We start from the raw sequence: 19,451 nt of genomic DNA, 5'->3' as shown, positions 1-19,451 counted from the left end.
GGAAGGATACGGATTAGAATTTGGTCTTTTTCTAGGGATTGAGGATTCAGCAGAATTATTAATGATACTAGTGAGGGTAGAGTAAGATAGAGTTGAAGGATTATTGTTGGTCAAAGAAGCAATTGAATTCTGAACTTGAAGGGAAAAAGATGACCAATTTGCTTTATTGAAGTTGAAAGAACTATGAGTATTTTCGGCAGTATCGAAGTTGACACTGCGTTCCGTACGGTGTGATAGACGATTAGTTTTGGCAGTAACTATAATGGGGATATGGTTGCTACCATGAGGTTCACCAAGAGTGCGCCATGATAAGTACCAGGAGATATCAGGGGAGCAAAAGGATAAATCAATAGCTGAATCGGATGAGCCAGGTCGTCCGACATGAGTAGAACTGCCATCATTTAAAATGCAAAGGCCCAATGAATTTATCGTATTGTAGATAAGGTTACCACGGCGGGAAGACAAGTCCGAACCCCAGGCAGGATGAAAAGCATTGAAATCGCCGCAGAGTAGGGTATTTTGGGTAACAATTGAGAATAAATCATGCCATAGATTAACGGGAATACTGGAGCTACTGGGAAGATAACAGGACCATACCTTTAAAGGGGGAGACAAATCAGATAAAACGACCTCGACACCTATGATATCAATTTTTAGATTAGTAAATCTATTTCTGGTGATATTATCAGTGAGAATAAGTTTGGATTTAAGGGAACTGTGAATAGCTACGGCTACGCCACCATAACCATCTGAGCGATCTGATCTGTAGATTTTGAAATTTGGGATAGAGAGGGAACGTGAAGGTAGGAGCCAAGTTTCGGAAAGAAGGGCAATAGAGCATTTATGATAACTAAGTAAGTTTTGTAGAGATGGAAGGCGAGCAGGGAGGCTTCTCACATTCCATTGAATTATATTAACGTAGTTTAAAGGATTAATATTATTAGCAATCGGCATCATATTTTTTATTTAAATTTTTTTTTTTAAATATAGAATATAAATTAAAATTTGAGGAGTCGCAATGAACTGCAGTGAGGTATAATTTATGCAGTGAGATTATAGAAAGGAGAATTGAGAAGAGAATATATGGAAGATTCAATTAGGGACTGAAGGGAGGTGGAGGAGAAAGGAGTAGATAATGAAGGAGAATTAATAAGAGTTTCAGATAGTTTATGGGAAAGAGATTGAACCCATGATAAATCTCCTGAGTTATTTACAGGAGAGGATTCTAAGTTAGGGAGTTTATTTAAGTAATTTCCATTAGGTGAGTGGGATTGGTTTTCAAATGCCGAGTAATTATATTTTTTGTTAAAAGAGGGTCGAGCTTTATGTTTTTGTTTACCGGAATTGAAAAAATGATGATTATCGTGTAGACTAGGGAAGCTATCTTCGCGGAGAGTGGAGTTGGGTTTAAGAATTTCGGAGATTGGAGGCTGGCTTTTTACAACGTCAGAAAAAGTATTTGCAGTAGAATAACATTTATTTTACTTAAAATCTTTAGCGTCTTTGAAGGAAATGTTTTCTGTAGCCATGATTTTTTTAATATCCTTTTGGATTGACCATTCTTTGCAGCTACGGTCTGTGGCGAGGTGAGGAAGTTTACAGAAAATGCAGCTTGGATCTGTGGCATGAACGGTGGGACATTCAGAAATAGAATGTTTGGAAGTACCGCAATGACTGCATTTAGGGTCACTGCGACAGAACTTTTGAGTGTGACCGAATCGAAGGCAACGATTGCATTGAACAGGAGAGCGAATACTGGGTTTGACGTCGAAAATCATATTATAGATTGAGATGTGTTGAGGTAATTTAGGGGACAAAAACTTGAGTTCAACGATGCGTGTTGCAACCATGTTGCCATCTTTTTTAACAGAAATGCGTTTGAAGCTTACGATGGGGAAACATGGACTCCGTCCAAAAAATCGTCCTCCAAAACTTCGGAATCTAATCTTATAATGCCAAAAGAGAATATAAGATTCGATGGGATAGTAGCTGTGAAGCCACATTCCAACAAAACGTCTGAAGTCAAACAAAGATTGGCGTTCGTAATCGAATCAAAACTAATTTTGATTTTTTTTGAACCAGCGGACTTAATATTTGTTATACCGGTAAAATGAGTAGAGAAAAATTTGGCTGCCTTAATAGGGTGCCAGTTTCCCAAATTTTTTTCCAAATCAATGCATTCGACAAGAATCACGACCGGGCCGTTATAATCAGGTGAGAAGGTCTGTTGTATACATTGAGACGACATATTTATATCATTTGGTAAATCAGTGGAATGTATAGAAGTGTTTATTTGTGTAGAATTAACGTACAGTAAGGAATTTGATGTAGAGTCATTAAGGTTATCAGTAGATAAACCATTGTTAATGACCGGGTCGGCCGACGAATTATTGTCCGTAATATAATTGAAGGCTGATTGCGAAGTATTTAAAATAGGCGTATTATTTATAATCTGTTGAAGTCCGGGGGACGGGGGTGTAAGCAAATTGGAATTTGACTTACGTAAATTTTTTTTTGAGATGACGGTGGTGAAACTTGAATCCGATGTACGGTTAGTAGTCAAGGAAGGCTTGATTTTATTTGGGGCAGGTGATTTACCCGCGCGCAGGTCGCCGCCCGAAGACGACGACATTAATAGGTACTTTATTACACTAACGAATTGGTAACGATAATATGCTGCGATAACTGTGACGGAAAGAACAACCGATCGCTACAACAGCTGAAACGCGACTGATTTATAATATTCTATACCAGTGAAACATGATATTCTATGAAATGTATTATTTAAAAAAAAAACTTACCTAAAGTATCATTCTCGTTCATTAAGTTATTTAATAATTTTTCATCCAAATCAATGTTGGTTGATGTGGTCAATGAGATATTTTGTTCATTTTCATTATTACAACTAGTAACTACAAATAAATAATAAAAACCATTTATATAAGCAGTTTTAGCAAAACAAAATATTTATTTATAATAATATACCTGATTCTACATATTTTGTTTGATGTTTATCCTTTTTTTTATTGCTATGATCAGCTAATGGTCTACTAGGTGGATTAGGTATTTCTGAATGTATTGATGGTTTATAATGTTCAGTACAAGTTTTAACTGGCTTTGTTTTCGAAGAAAATATGTCTGGTGAAAAACGTTTTAGCTTCTTTTTATAACGAATACTTCTTACATTTCTAGTACTAGTATTGTTATTGTCACTAGTCTCATCACTAAATTAATCTTCAGATGCATCACAGCTCTGACTTTCATCAGACCATGCTTTTGCAATCATTCTAGATTGCATTTCACTATCTATTTATAACAAAATATGTATATTTAAAAATTTAGTAATGTAGGAATAAAATGAAAAGTTACCTAAATGAAATTCAACATAAAAAATTATAGATATATAAAGTATTATACCCACTAAAAGGACCAGCAATCTGTTTACATTTAAACCATGTTCCATCTGTATTATTAGGTACATAACATTTATGTATCATTTTTTGTATTTGATCGCTTTTGAAATGCACTTTTGTACTTGGAAAATCGGTTTTAGTAAAAGAGAACCAACATAAAAGTTTTTTTTAGATACAGCTGCCTACTTATGTTGAACTTTTTTAAGCCATATTTTAGGAACATGTTGGATAACATTGGCATCGATAAATAATACAACAATCCAAGACCTAAAAATGTATTTATTTAAATGATTTGTTTAAATAAATATATACCTAATATAATATATGGTTATTTATTTTATGTCTAACCAATATTAGTAAATATTAATATTAATCATGATTGTGAATAAATGGAATTATTATCATCAATCCAATATTTTCATTTGAAGGCAAACGAACAAGTTTTTCTTTAATATCATAAATATAAAATGTTTGAGAGCACCTAATTTAGAAACTTTGTAAATTCCAAATAAAGTTGAATTACATGGTTGTAGGAATAATGGTTCTTTTTGTTCATAACATCTACCAATCACCATAATTCTCTTAGAAGTTTCACATGTAGCTATGTTTTCAATTAATAATGTGCTTCCGTCGTTTGTTTTTACACAACAATCAGATTTGTTAATTTTTATAACAAAATTGTCAGTTCTCCACCCAGAAAATTGTGGATTACCTATACCAGCTATTAATGGACGATTTCTATTTTGACATATTGTATTTATAGGTCCAAGTTTAACTGTTTGATCATTAATTATATTTACAGCATAGATTCGATGTTCTTCATAACGACGGACCAATTATTGAAGAGGTTTAACACCAGACCTAATTTTTTTTTTATAGGCTGCATAAAACTTTCGAATGGAAAAGCAGAAATGTTTTATAGGGATCCATACTTTTTTTAATCGTCAGGCAAGTGAATTAATGCATAAATATTATGAGATATGGATGATGTACTATAAATATCTCTAAACGATTTAACAAAATGTCTTATTAAGTTAATGGCATAATCAATATATTCTTCATTTATGTTCACAGTTAATAAAATTCTTAAAGCTATAGACAACTCCTTAAAATGTGTATATATCTGATTACTTAATATATCTTGAAATATCACAAAACCAGTATACAATAAACATTGACGCAACTCAGTAGCTTTCCAACGATTAACATCATCAAAAGGGTGACATCTAGAATTTTTGTTAGGAGTTCTTTGAAAATTGTCTGGTATGTATTGTGAAAGTAAAATAAGTTTTTGATCTAGAGCCTTTATTGTATTTGAAGGTAGAGAATAAATATATTTTTTTGATGTCCAAAATAAAAAAAAAGTTTTTTAGTTGCACCTATTAGAACTAAATGCATATAATCATAAGGAATGGATGATATCAAATTAAAATGTGGTATTTCTGAAAGAATGGTATTACTTATGTGAAAATTGTTATAAGTGTACGATATAAAATTATCATGTGTCCTTAATGTAGCATCTAAATCAGGAAAACATGCCCTTCCATCTAACCATTGACCATTGCATGTACATCTAACACAAGAGTTCTTTCCTGTATGTCCTTTAAAACTTAAAACAAACGATTTTGCAGGTACATCACATGTTAATGCATGCAATTTAATTGATATGTGTTGTCCTCTTATAATATTATTTTGACTATCAGATAATTTTTTTAATTCATCAACAAAATCTCTTAAATATTCATTGCTATTTTCAGGTTTGTTTTTTCCATAAAAAACTCCAATTATAAAAACAGTTGGTCTAACAGAATTAATATTTGAAAAATAACCAAGAATTGGCCATAATTGACTTGGTGGATTGGATGTTATGGGAAGACCATCAATACCTGCTACTAATAAAAGTTCTGATGGCAAATTAAGTCCAGAATCAACTAAGAATTCTACTTCTCTTTTAATACCAAAATAATGATAAACACCACCTCCAATGTTTTTTAGTATAGCAGTAGTATTAGTTTTCAATAATGTCCTTGCATCTGAAGGTAACTCAGAAAATAATGGAAATTTTTTTAAATTTTTTAGTAAATCATTAACTGCAACATGGGTTATATTATGACGTAAAGCCCATTGTGCTAAAATTAATCTTAAATTTAGGTTTTCATCAATTTGTACAGGTGTCAGGTATATTTCTCGATTCATCTATTATATTGCTGGTATCATTAAAATGTATTGAATCATCAGAAGTTAAATTTTCAGCAGAAGATGATAAGTTTCTTGTATTTTGATTAATTTTATTGGACAAGGATAAATTAATATTTGAATTATTTGTTTGATCATCAGAGCTTGAAGAATAAATTAACATTGAAGCTGCATTTTGAGCTTTTTTCTCAATCGATATCGAGATGATTTACTTAATGCAAATTTTTTTTTTCCCAATAACTTTGTCCATATTTTATTTTCTATATAAATTAAAATTTAAATAAAAGTATACATAAAATCTACATTAGTACCATACAAATTATAATAATATCTGTCTGTCAATAATAGCAATGTATCTACAAAATATATACAGACGGTATAATATTACCTATTAGTTATTACTGTTACTATTAAGCATTAAATCATTTTTAACTTAAAAATAAATAATTAAATTAATTAATACATTGGTGGGTGTAATTCTATGGTGTAAGATCATAGGTACGCATTTATTTCAATATAAATATTATTTCAATGCATGATGTCTATTTTAACATTTTAATAATTTATAATAACAATTTTTATATTATTTTTTTTTATTTTAACCTATGATTGTATTATTATTTTTTTTTATTTAAATAAAATAGACATAATATATTGTAATCTAAGTTTTATTATTTATTAAATGATTCCCACCACTATTATAAACATAATTTATTTATAATACATATCAAATACGTGTAATTTTTTTCTTCGAATCTTTCATGAAGCGGTCGAAAAGTGTTTGAACCAATTCGATCAGCTCACTCGATATTGTTTGGTCCTTTACCTGATCGGTTATTGCAAGCTTCATCGAACATTCAGCATGTTTCCATCTGTAAAAAATATTCATACAAAAATTATTTTTATAATAATATCTTACTTAATAATAAATAACTATAGTATTAATGTATACTATAGTTATTTAGTTATTTTCGAAGCGCGATAGTAAAATAATATTATATATCACCTGTCCTTAGAATCAACATGCTCAATGTTTTTCGTTTTATAATGTGACAACGTCCAATAAGTAGTATGTATTTGTATGTTCTGAGCACTTTTGGGCAGGGAGATTTTAAAAGTTTAAGGGGGACTATCCCGCTCAAGCCATTTTTTTCCCTGTAACACGAAAAAACACAGTTTTTTAAAAACTAGAGCTCGCGATTTTGACCGAGTATTAACCAACACGTGTACACGGTTGGCGTGTACACGTATCTTAAACGTATTAATAACCGTGTAATTCAAATCCGGGTACACGTGTAATTATTCGAGAGTCCGTGTATTTAAATTTTGTATTAAATAATATTGTTATATTTAAAACTTATGGGCTGCAAGTATAAATTCCATGGTTGTTCTATATATATCCTAACAATAATATATAGTTAAACGGTAAATCTAAAAACCCATATTTGTTATGAGTTATGTAATGACCGTAATCTGTTATGATTATGACCTTATAAGTGTATAAAATATATATATTATACTAATAGTATATGTTATATTAGAAGATAACTTTAAATGCGTTTAAAGTTTATCATTGTCTCATTAGTCATTACTGTGACTTAGTGTTTGTCTCGTTCAATTTTGTTATCATGAATATTGCGTAATTTAAGCCTAGATAAAGTTTTGATTGTCATTTACAAAAAGAAAAGTTTCGCATTTCCTTTCAACGCGACGTTTATTTTACATTATTTTAAAAACCGTGTTCTTTTCTATTTTATATTTTATACAGTAATTAAAACAAGATAATTAAAATAAACAGTAATCGCAAAAGTTGGGTATAGCAGTATGCTAATCGGGTAGAAAATAAAGCATATTGCAATTTATGTTCTGAAAATGAAAATAATGAGTTCTGTTGTAATGGTGGATCCACGGGGTCTTTAGGAAGACACTTAGCAACAATTCATAATATACAGCCGTTATCCAATAATTCTAAATCAAAAAGGTATGTACAAACTTAGTTTAAAATTTAATTTTTTTTATTAGTGTTTAGAGTTCTAAATATTGAAAACATTATGAATATTTGCAAATTTGATATAAACATTTTTACGCGTTTCTAAAATTTTAATTTTCACGAAATCGAAAATCTACGCGTAACTCACTTTTTTTTTAATCTAACTATAGAGATGCTAGTCGTCATAAAATCGATAATCCTGAAATGTTCTGTGCTTCAACATCCACCTCGACTCAAAGCACTTCTGAATCACAAGTTACTGATAACAATCATCGTCAACCTAGAAAACGTCGTCGGACTTATGCCAATAGAAAAAACGATGACTTTTGTAATTCCGAAGAAACGGAACTTATACATCAGGCACTAGCTAAAATGATAGCCATGAATCAAATGCCTATATCATTCTGCTCAAGTGCTGGGTTTGAACAATTTATGAACATAGTGAAACCTAACTATAAAATATGCAAAGAAGAAGCAATTAAAAAAAGATTAAAATCATTGAAATTATCAATTCAAGATATTATACAGAGAGATTTAAAAAGTGCTAACAATATAGCTTGTACGTCTGACTGTTGGTCATCATTATCACAGGATAGTTATATTACGGTTACTGCACATATGATTAATGATGAGTGGTGTCCAAAGTCTTATACGCTTACAACTCATAAAATGGAAGAGTCTCATACGGCTTCAAATCTTGCATATCAATTGGAAAATACTTTTGAAAAATGGGAAATTGACCAAAAAGTAATTACAGTTGTTACTGATAATGCAAAAAATGTATTAAACGCTGTACAAATGCTGTCTAATGTCTCGGAAACAAATGATTTGACATGTGCAGCTCATACCGTACAACTTGCGGTGAAATACGGATTACAGCAAGATAATATTAATTTATTAATAACACAATGTAGTAAGATAGTAAGCCATTTTAAACATTTAAATTTAGCTAAACACGCATTAAAAAATAAACAAACCCAACTTGGACTAACTGAACATACATTAATACAAAGTTATGCAACTAGGTGGAATTCTGTATACTTGATGTTGAATCGCCTTTACACAAATAGATGTGCAATAGCAAATGTTTTAGCTGACCGTACAGTTACAAAATCGGCCATGGCAAAAAAATTTGAAATAGTAGAAAGTGATTGGATGAAAATCGAAACGTTGGTTACTTTACTGAAACCATTACAAATAATTACGACTGTACCTTCGAGTGAAAAACATTCACCAGTATCGATGGTTAGACCTCTTCAGTGTTATTCATAGTCATCGTCAAAAACTAAGGTTTAACCTAAGTTTAAATCAACTGGGTTTAATTCTTAGACCTTGGTTAAACTCGGGTTTAATAATGTATTATTCATAGTCAACATAGTCAATGGTCTAGGCTAAGTTTTGAAAAACTGTAGATTATCTTTAGTTTATTAAAACAGCCATAGAGCCACCCAACTTTCCATATTATTACTAATTGTTGCCAATCTAAAAAAAAAAAATATAGGTAAAAATACATTCTATGTTCTATTATTTTAATGCGAACGTTACAGTTTTTCCAGGTGTTTTTTTTCATGTCATTGTTATCGTTATATTTTATGAATTGTGGTAAAATATTTTTAGATTACCTACATGAATTTATTTTTAGTTTCGTGTTCTATTTTTGAGTTTAATAGTGGTATTTATTTATTTAAAATAATAATTTAAATTGCGTGATTCTATTTTAAAATGGATAAACAAAAAAGGGTTAATTGGGAAAGTGGAGAGAAAGAGCTACTAACTGAAATCGTCACGCCATTTATCAAAGTGATTGAAAATAAAAATTGTGACACAAATACGAATAAGTCAAAACTAGAAGCGTGGTCACAAATTTATAAAGAATATAATGGTAATTCAAAAACTCAAAGAACATTACTACAGATTAAAGGCGAATGGAAAAGAATGAAAATAGTTGCCAAAAAAAATGTTTCATCATATAAACAAAATTTAAAACAAACTGGAGGAGGTCCTCCACCAGAATCTATAAAGAAATTAGACATGACATTGCAGTCTTTAATGCCAATGGACTTTATTAAAGATGCAAACGATTTTGACTGTGACAATGAAGGCTCAACTAAAAAGGTATAGTATTTATAATTTTTATAATAATTGTAATTATGAGTTTTTTGTCTTTTTTTCTGCTATTTATAGACATTTTAAACTATTTTACTTTAATGTTGTTGTTAAAAAAAAAAGTAGTGATTTATCCTGTGACTACTGATTCTTATTTAGGTAATCTTCTCTCTAAATAGTTTTTGATAATATTATTTTACTTTGTTATTTTTTTAATTATGATTATTATTATTTTTCTTATTTAGAATGGTATAAACAAAACTGTAACAAATGATTTCGAAATATTAGAAAAAGAGTCACCTGCATCATCGACAGCGACTTCAAATACCGGTATACAAATATGTGCTGAAAGCTTAGATGAGTTTTTACAAACAAATGATTTTGAAGATGTAAGCCAATTTTATGTTAATTTAAATTATTTATTTGTTAACAAGTTACATTTAAATTTAAAGCACATAATGATTGATCATGACGTATTAATACACGATGAAGACCTTCAAAAAAATAATCAAAGTTGTTCAATGATGAGACCTGGTCTTGAGGAAGTAGATGAAAATGAATACAATTATTCACCTACTACAAATAACCAGACCAAAAAAGTAATATCTTTTACTATTATATAATGCTACCTAATTATGTTATATTGCTATAAATAATTTATTTTTTATATGATTTAATTAATTATCGCAATCAATAATATCATTATATCAAATATTTAATATATAAATATATAATAATAATACTATACTCAGGGCGCCGAGAGAGCGCAAGTCGGCTGCGACCAAAACTCGTCGTAGTTCGCGCATCCCCCACCAACGTGACTCCCACCGTCGGATAATCGGCTCACATCGTCGACCGTCGCGCGTCGCGTCGTTGCGACTCGTAAACAGTAACCACCGCCTGACGCCTTGCGATAACCACGATTTTTCGTTAATTAGTAATTACCGACTACCGTGTACTCGCAAACAGTAGCCACTTCATTGTGATAAGCGTGTTTTCGTTAATACACAGTGTACGATTGTATCAATATTTTTTAATATGGAAGAGGGAAATGCTGCTGTTGTTTCACCAATAAAAAAAAATCTATGTGGAAAGGTAAGCACAATTTAATACAATTAATTATCACAATATATTAATATGAATTTGTATTATATAACACATTATATCATAATTTACTTACTAATATCAAACATTTTTTGTAGTTTGTTGGTAGCCAAAAAAAAGAAATCATCATAAATATGTACAAAATTAAAATGATAGAGGGAGCCAATCTGCCAGTTGAGCAAAAGCCGAAATATTATGACATCATCAAATTCATTTCTCACTATACCGGTATTGGACAACGCACCATCACAACAACGTTGTCGGATTATAAAAAAAAGGTATCATTTCTTCTCCTAATAAAAATAAAATAAGGCCAACAGTTACCGAAAAGATTGACGAGTTAGACAAAAATGCTATTCGGCAAAAAATTCATGGGTTCTGGTTTCGAAGAGAAATACCAACTTTGCAAAAAATTCTTACTGCCGTCAATGATGATCCTAGTTTACCAAATTTGAAACGCACATCTTTACGTACAATTTTAAAACATTTAAGTTTCGTATATACCAAAACAACTCGTAATAGTGCACTGACTGAACGAAGCGAATTAGTCTGCTGGCGACAAAGGTATTTGGAAAAAATTAAATTTTATCGCAGCCAAGGTCATCCAATTTACTACCTTGATGAGACTTGGGTAAACGCTGGGGAAACGACTTCAAAATCGTGGGTCGATAAAACAATAAAATCACATCGAGACGCATTTTTAAAAGGGCTAACTACTGGACAAAAAAATCCGTCTGGTAAAGGCAAACGTTTAATTGTTGTCCATATAGGATCGTCTGATGGTTTCGTCGTTGGTGGTCTCTTGGTTTTTGAATCTAAAAAAAATACAAGTGATTACCACGACGAAATGAATGGCAACACATTTTATGAATGGTTTAGTAGCATTTTACCACTACTAAAAGAAAATGCAGTAGTTGTCATGGATAATGCACCGTACCATTCGGTTAAAAAAGAAACGTTTCCCCAATCTTCGTGGAAAAAGGAAAAAATTATTCAATGGTTGACGATTAGAGGAAAAATAATTGACCAACGTATGGTGAAAGATCGACTCTTGGAAGAGGCACAAGAATTTCGAACGGATTGTAACAAGTACGTCATTGATGAATTGGCAAAAGAAAATAATAAAATTGTACTTAGGCACCACCGCGTATCATTGTGAACTAAATCCGATTGAGTTGGCGTGGTCTTGTGTAAAACAGTACGTTAAAATGAACAATACAACCTATAAATTACCAGATGTAAAACAATTGTTGATTGAAGGCGTGGAACGAGTGTCACCCGACATGTGGAAAAATTTTATAAGCCACGTTATTATAGAGGAGGAGAAGTTATGCGAGATCGACTTCATCACCGATGACATGTTGGATGCGGAACCCTCGAATCAACATGTCTTAACCATTACCGGAAACACTTCCGATTCCGAGTCTGACGACTCTGATGATGACCAACTAACCTAAGTTGCACAGACGATATTATATTTTATCTTGTAAATATTATGTGTATGATGTATTATATTGTAAATAGTATTTGTATATGCGATGTATTATATTGTAAATATTATGTGTATGATGTATTATATTGTAAATGGTATTTGTATATGCGATGTATTATATTGTAAATAGTATTTGTATATAAAATAAATGATAAATTGATAACTAAAATAAACAATAAAGTAATGATTGATAATTGACGTGAAGTCGTGAACTGGCAAAATACGATAACAGTCGTAAAGCGCTGGGTAGTTTACGACGGCGTACGACGGCGTACGACCAGTCCACTTGGTGGGAGAAATTAGACCTCGAAACCGCGGAGCGACTTCATTTGGATGAGCGGACGACTTGCGCTCTCTCGGCGCCCTGGGCCCCTGACTATATATATTATATACAGGGGTGTTCCCATAGGGTATACTACATATACGCCGTATACTCTCAAGATATTTTGTCAGAACTATGGGTATACTGCGTATACTCTTAAATTATATACAAAAAAAAAACTGGTTTTGGTTACTCAGAAAATGCTACGAAAGTCAATTATTATTTATGACGCTGATAACGGAAATATGACACTTATATCATACAACTATTATTAGATTCTCAGAAAACAAGAAACGAACTATCGCGTTAGATGATGGAAATGCGTCTGACTCTGAACACGATTAATTTAATCAGTACATCCGTTACCGCCGACTTGTAACATTTTATTATTTTTATAAATCGATTGTGCGTTGTGTGATCTACCGTACTTTGTTTACCGTGAATAAGTTCTTATAGCCCAGTCAAATTAGACCAAAAATCGACAAAGTTTGGAACTAATTCCACGAAAGCTGGAGTTTAATTTTTTTTTTAGATCATACCTTACTTATAAACATACTAAAAGTCCTGACACCTACCCCTTGTGCGTAGCCCCCCACCCCTCTTCAAAGGGTGGCGCACCCCTTTCACTTGTTTCGCTTATAACTCGTTAGATTTTTAACTTACGATAAAAATACCCATGACCAAAATTAAAGACCATACAATTTACCATAGACTTGTGCTACTTTTAATATATATATGTTGCGATAAGTGTTATTTTTTTAAAAAATATAAAAAATAATTTTTTTTTATCTTTTTTTTTATTGTGTTTTAGCCAAAACCGTCAATGATACGCTGAAATGACCTATGACAAAAGTTAACGAGCATATTATTTTACATAATGTAATGTTAAATTATATTAATAATTTTAATTATTGTAAGTCGTACATTTGAAATAGTCGTATAATTTTATAAAATATACAGTATGAATAATGTCATTGGATTATATTAACGTGTATATTATATTATTTATATTATCGCAATGGTTGTAAAAGATATAATTCGTAGAATCGGAATTGTTGTGGATGGTGAGCCGGCCATAGTACACGTGTACACAAACAGGGTTTCAGTGAACGTTGAATCTTGAGGGGATCTATTGTTGTATTGTTCGGATTGTAGTGGCGTTCCGAAGGGCGTCTGGTATTTCGCCAGGTGGTGTCTGATGCATATACGTAGACGGTCGACAGTCGATGTTTGTGTAGTCAATAGTGAACACTGTAACTGTTACATTACAGTCGATATATTTATGCGAGTAAATATTATTTTTAAATTAACGTTCTCAGTTCAGAAAGTGTTTATAAAAATGGCCAATTTATGTTTTATATGTGATGAAGAACTAAGTGTTGAAAGTGAATGTGTATCTGTAAAGGCTAAGGGCATAGCAAATCTTATAAATTCGAGTAAAGCGCGATTCGATAATAAATGGAAGTCTTTAGTGAATTTAGAAAATGTACTTGTTCACAAAGATTGCCGAAAGAATTACACAAGACCAGACACCATAAGGAAATATGTTAATGAAAAAGAAGGTACGAGTAACATATCACCTGTCAAAGGTAAGCTACGTTCAAATTATATATTTAAATTTAAAGAAAATTGTTTATTCTGCGACAAAGAATGTTCAAAAGAATTGGAAAAAAAATTGAGTAAGGAACGTCGAGATAGTATAGTACAAGTATCTACCCTTCATTTTAAAACCTCAATTATGGACGTAGCGAACAAAAGAAATGATGAATGGGGTAAAGAGGTGCTCAAACGGTTGAATAGTGTGATGTGTTTGGTATCTGAAGAATCGAAGTATCATAAATCGTGTGAACGTAGATTTTGCTCGACAAATCCAGTCGATGAAAATAAGAAAAGAGGGAGACCACAAGATGAAGATCTAGCAAACGCTTTTTCCAATTTATGTGATTTTTTAGAATCTGAAAATGAATGTCAATTTGGTCTAAATTTTTTGCATGAAAAAATGGAAGGAACGTGCGATGAAAAAACTTTAAAAAATAAATTGATTGATAAGTATGGCGACGATATAATTATTACAACGAGCCGTGGAAAAAAGGCAGTAGTGTGTTTTAAAAATACAGGATTTAAAGTATTAACAAATGCGTGGTATAATTCAAAAAAAGCAAATGAAGAAGAAGAACGGTTAAGAATAGTCGAAGCAGCAGCTACTATTATACGAGAGGATATAAGGTCATTTGTTTATGAGATCGATTCATTTCCTCCACCAAATCAATTCATGGATAATGTAAAACAAGACGTACCAAAGAGCTTATTATTTTTTTTGTCTGAAGTTTGTGGTAAAAATAAAAAAACAAAATCTCAAAAATATGATAATAAATTTGTGGCTTTGGCGCATGCCATAATAAATTGTTGTAGGCCTCGCTCGTTCATTTCATCGATTCTATTGGGACTTGGTCTTTATTTGCATAGACATTTTGGTACAAAACGTGCTATAGATATTTTTTCAAACTTTGGATTTTGTGCTTCATACACCGATGTTTATGTTTTTGAGTCATCATCTTTACTATACCCACAACCAAAAGTTAACCAAAACAGTTTTTCACAATTTGTTTTTGATAATGCTGATTTCAATATTAATACGATCGATGGTTATAATACTTTTCATACAATGGGTGGAATCCAATGTGTAGTGCCCAAAAATTCTATACAGTGGAATGATCGAATACAAAAATTAAAAACTGTTGTTACTGCAGAAACTATGGCCAATATTGCATCAATTCCAATTATTTCATTTGAAAAAACGGGTAATATGAATAACAAAATAATAATTCAAGATTTTAATAATATTAGGCCTACTGTTTATGATGTGACATATTTGTCCCCGAGTGAATTGCACTGGATGTGCGCACAGTGGCTTGGTGTTATAAAATGTCCTGGTTGGAATGGATTTATGGAAACTATAACTGACTCTCAGGAATACCAAGAAACGCAAATAAGTTTTTTGCCATTTGTAAACTTACCACCAAGCTCACTCGATTGTATTCATTCGGTTTTGATTTTCGCAGCTCAAGAAAGTAAAAAATTAAACCAAAAAACGTGTTTTGTAACTTTTGACCAACCCTTATACATAAAAGCACGCAATATTGTTGAATCCTCTAAATTAAATCCACAAATAGTAGTAAGACTTGGTGGGTTTCATCTTCTTATGTCATTTATGGGTTCAATTGGTTACATTATGGCTGGTAGTGGTTTGAAAGAATTATGGAACACTATATATGCAGCGAATTCAATTGATAAAATGATGACAGGACATGCATATTCAAGAGCAGTACGCGCACATATGTTAACTCAGCTTTGTCTTTCAAAAATAATTTTGGACGAAACTCAGTTAACCGAAGAATATAAAATCACTTTAAAAAATTATATTTCAAATACAGATTATACAACTTTGACTTTGGAAGATATAGAAAACCAAGAAATAATTCAAGATCTCATACGTAAAGTAGAAAATCAAATTAAAATAATTGCTTCTAGAGGTAAAACTGCTACGCTTTGGATACAATATTTTTATTTAGTTCATATTCTTCGTCAATTTATTTATGCCGAACGCATGGGAAATTGGTATCTGCATTTAGAATGCGTGGAAAAAATGATACCCTTTTTTCACTCAACTGGACATTTTCAATACGCCAAATCTGCTCATTTATATCTACAGGATATGTATCAATTAGAAAAACACATGCATCCTGGAGAATTTAAAAAATTTTGCAATGAAGGTTACTTCACAATTAAAAGATCAAGCAAGTTTTGGTGTGGCACATGGTCAGATATGACTATAGAACAAACATTAATGCGGTCTATGAAAACATCTGGTGGCTTAATCAATGGTCGAGGTTTTCAAAATAGTGTTTTAGTTCGTTGGCTTATAGGCACTCCAGTTGCAAGTACAATAACCGACCAAATTGAACAATTTACAAACACATTTAATTTTACGTCAGAGCAACATGTTGATCAACGAGATTCTCGCATGAAAATCGATAACAAACATATCGGTATACTTACAAATTGGTTAAAAATACATAGCCCTTTTCCGGAATTACACGAAATTATGTCAATTTCAACAGGATTTGTAGGAAATGAACAAATTAATTGTTATAAAGCACAAGAAGTCGGCCAACAGACGATGAACAATGTTATAGGTGATAATTTTAGTGATGTCAAGTTACAACGAGCAAATCGCGTAGTCCCTTTAGATTTTGCTAAAAAACTAACGGTTTGTATTAGAGATGACATTTTTTCAATTGATCCTTTATTACTCTTCCAAAGAATAATGATAAGAGTTAAGACTGACGAAGAGCTCAAAGAATGTTTTGAATACGAGTTATCACCTATTCCTCTTTCATTGTTCGACGAATCAGGTCAAATGCGAAAATCTAAAAAATCAATTTTATATGATGTGTTTCTAACTACAACAAACACATACAATGTTCTGGACAAAAATGTTATTGTAGTAATCGATGGAGGTTTCTTATTGCATCGTGTTGTATGGCCTTCAACTTCGACGTATGGAAATATCATAGAAAATTATATAAGCTACGTGAAAAGACACTATGGATCTAACTGCATAGTTGTATTTGATGGATACGCAAATACCGAATTAAATATTAAAAATTCAGAAAGACAGCGACGAAAAAATATGTATACGAGTACAAACATAATTTTTGAAGAGTCAATGGATGTACTAACCACTCAAGAAAAATTTTTATCCAACACCGAGAACAAAATAAGGCTTATAACAATGTTGACTGAAAAGTTTTTGACTTCGGGTATTCTTGTTCATCAAGCCGAAGATGACGCTGATTTACTTATTGTCAATACAGCTATACGAAACACCGACGATAATATCCAAGTAGTGGTCATAGGAGAGGATATTGATTTACTTATACTGTTATTAACATTAAGTCCTCCAAAAAACACAATAATATTCGAAAAACCGGGTAGAGGAAAAATAGAAACAAGATCTTATGCTGTTGGAAGTTTACAAGAACATTTTAAAAATGAGATTCAATATTTTATGTTTATCCATGCGGTGGGTGGATGTGATACTACTTCGTCATTATTTCAGACAGGCAAAATAAAACACCTGAAAACAGTTCAAAAACACCCGGAATTACACGATTCATTATTAATATTTAATAATGAATCGTCATCGCCCGAAGAAATTGAATGTGCTGGAGAAAAATATCTTTTAGCATTATATAAAGCTCCAGCCCATATTACATCTTTAAATAATTTAAGACATCATATTTTTCACAAAACCGCAGCTTCCAACAAAAAACAAGTACAACTAGCTAGACTTCCGCCTACTATCGATGCGGCACGAGAACATTTACATAGAGTGTATTTGCAAATACAGTTGTGGCGTGGTAATAGATTAAATCCACAGAATTGGGGATGGAAAGAAGATAATGGCAAACTAAATCCAGTTTTCACGAAAAAGCCACCAGCGCCGGATACTCTTTTAAAAGTGATCAGTTGTGCCTGCGCAAAAACATGTGAACAAAATTGTAGCTGTCGAAAAGCAGGATTGCTATGCTCGGTTATATGCAAGCATTGTCACGGAGGTTCATGTTTAAATCAGCAACCGATCATAGATGATGTAGAAGAGGACCATATTGATGACAACTTTGAGGACAATATCGATGAAATATTTTTAATTGGAAATCAAAAAGAAGAAACCAACACACCGACAATAAAAAAAATTAGACCCACATAATATAATTAATAAGGTACTGTATGATTTTAATAATTCAATACATAATATAATTTAAATAATTAAATATGAAAATATTAAGTATATTAATTAATTTTGTTTCAGGACCCAAAACCCAACACTATTTTTATATTTAACTTCATAGCTTATAGTCTGAAAAAATAAAAATAAATGTATAATTTCCAATTTTTGTAAATATTTTATAAATTACTGTATGTAATTAATAGTTTCATAATTAACTTTTTTTTTATTTCAATTTTATAAATATGTATGTAAAATAAAATAATGTATTTTCATTGTAAATTTTATGGTCTTTAATTTTAGTCATAGGTATTTTTATCGTAAGTTGAAAAGCTAACTAGTTATAAGCGAAAACAGTGAAAGGGGCGCGCCACCCTTTGAAGAGGGGTGGAGGGCTACGCACAAGGGGTAGGTGTCAAGACTTTTAGTATGTTCATAAATAAGGTATAAACTGCTCATATACCGAAATTCAGCTTTCGACATTTTTTTTTTAGTATATTGTAATTAGATTTCTGATTCTTATATTTTGTAATTGTCAACAAATTGTTCAATTACATCGTCACTTTTTATATAAAAAACATTTTTACTTATGCTAATTAAAATTGTTAAAATAATTTAACGTTATCTTATGTAAAATAATATGCTCGTTAACTTTTGTCATAGGTCATTTCAGCGTATCATTGACGGTTTTGGCTAAAACACAATAAAAAAAAAGATAAAAAAAAATTATTTTTTATATTTTTTAAAAAAATAACACTTATCGCAACATATATATATATTAAAAGTAGCACAAGTCTATGGTAAATTGTATGGTCTTTAATTTTGGTCATGGGTATTTTTATCGTAAGTTAAAAATCTAACGAGTTATAAGCGAAACAAGTGAAAGGGGTGCGCCACCCTTTGAAGAGGGGTGGGGGGCTACGCACAAGGGGTAGGTGTCAGGACTTTTAGTATGTTTATAAGTAAGGTATGATCTAAAAAAAAAATTAAACTCCAGCTTTCGTGGAATTAGTTCCGAACTTTTTCCTAATTTGACT

General features: G+C 31.4%; 2 protein-coding genes across 2 annotated transcripts; one reads left to right on the top strand and one right to left on the bottom strand.

Moving 5' to 3' along the window:
* Positions 1-1,040: 1,040 nt before the first annotated feature.
* LOC132926279 (uncharacterized) lies at positions 1,041-2,632 on the bottom strand. The gene is given in 2 exon segments (XM_060990625.1): positions 1,041-1,903; positions 1,906-2,632. Coding segments are annotated over 2 exon segments (1,590 nt in total).
* An 11,330-nt stretch (positions 2,633-13,962) lies between these two features.
* Positions 13,963-18,696, top strand: LOC132926166 (uncharacterized). The gene is made up of 3 exons (XM_060990504.1): positions 13,963-14,949; positions 15,532-18,409; positions 18,499-18,696. The coding sequence occupies exons 1-2, from the start codon at positions 13,963-13,965 to the stop codon at positions 18,394-18,396; spliced, it is 3,852 nt and encodes a 1,283-aa protein (XP_060846487.1). The 3' UTR covers positions 18,397-18,409; positions 18,499-18,696.
* The last annotated feature ends 755 nt before the right edge of the window (positions 18,697-19,451 follow it).

Source organism: Rhopalosiphum padi, chromosome 3 (genome assembly GCF_020882245.1).
Source record: "Rhopalosiphum padi isolate XX-2018 chromosome 3, ASM2088224v1, whole genome shotgun sequence".
In the NCBI taxonomy this organism is placed as follows: Eukaryota; Metazoa; Arthropoda; class Insecta; order Hemiptera; family Aphididae; genus Rhopalosiphum; species Rhopalosiphum padi.
The sequence above is the reverse complement of the archived record's forward strand: the minus strand, read 5'-3'. Positions and strand labels throughout refer to the sequence as shown.

Coding starts and splice junctions, on each gene's coding strand:
- LOC132926166 (XM_060990504.1), top strand. CDS start 13,963: ATGGCCAATTTATGTTTTATATGTGATGAAGAACTAAGTGTTGAAAGT. Junction 14,950..15,531: donor TATTATTTTTTTTGTCTGAA/GTTTGTGGTAAA, acceptor ATGTGCGCACAG/TGGCTTGGTGTTATAAAATG.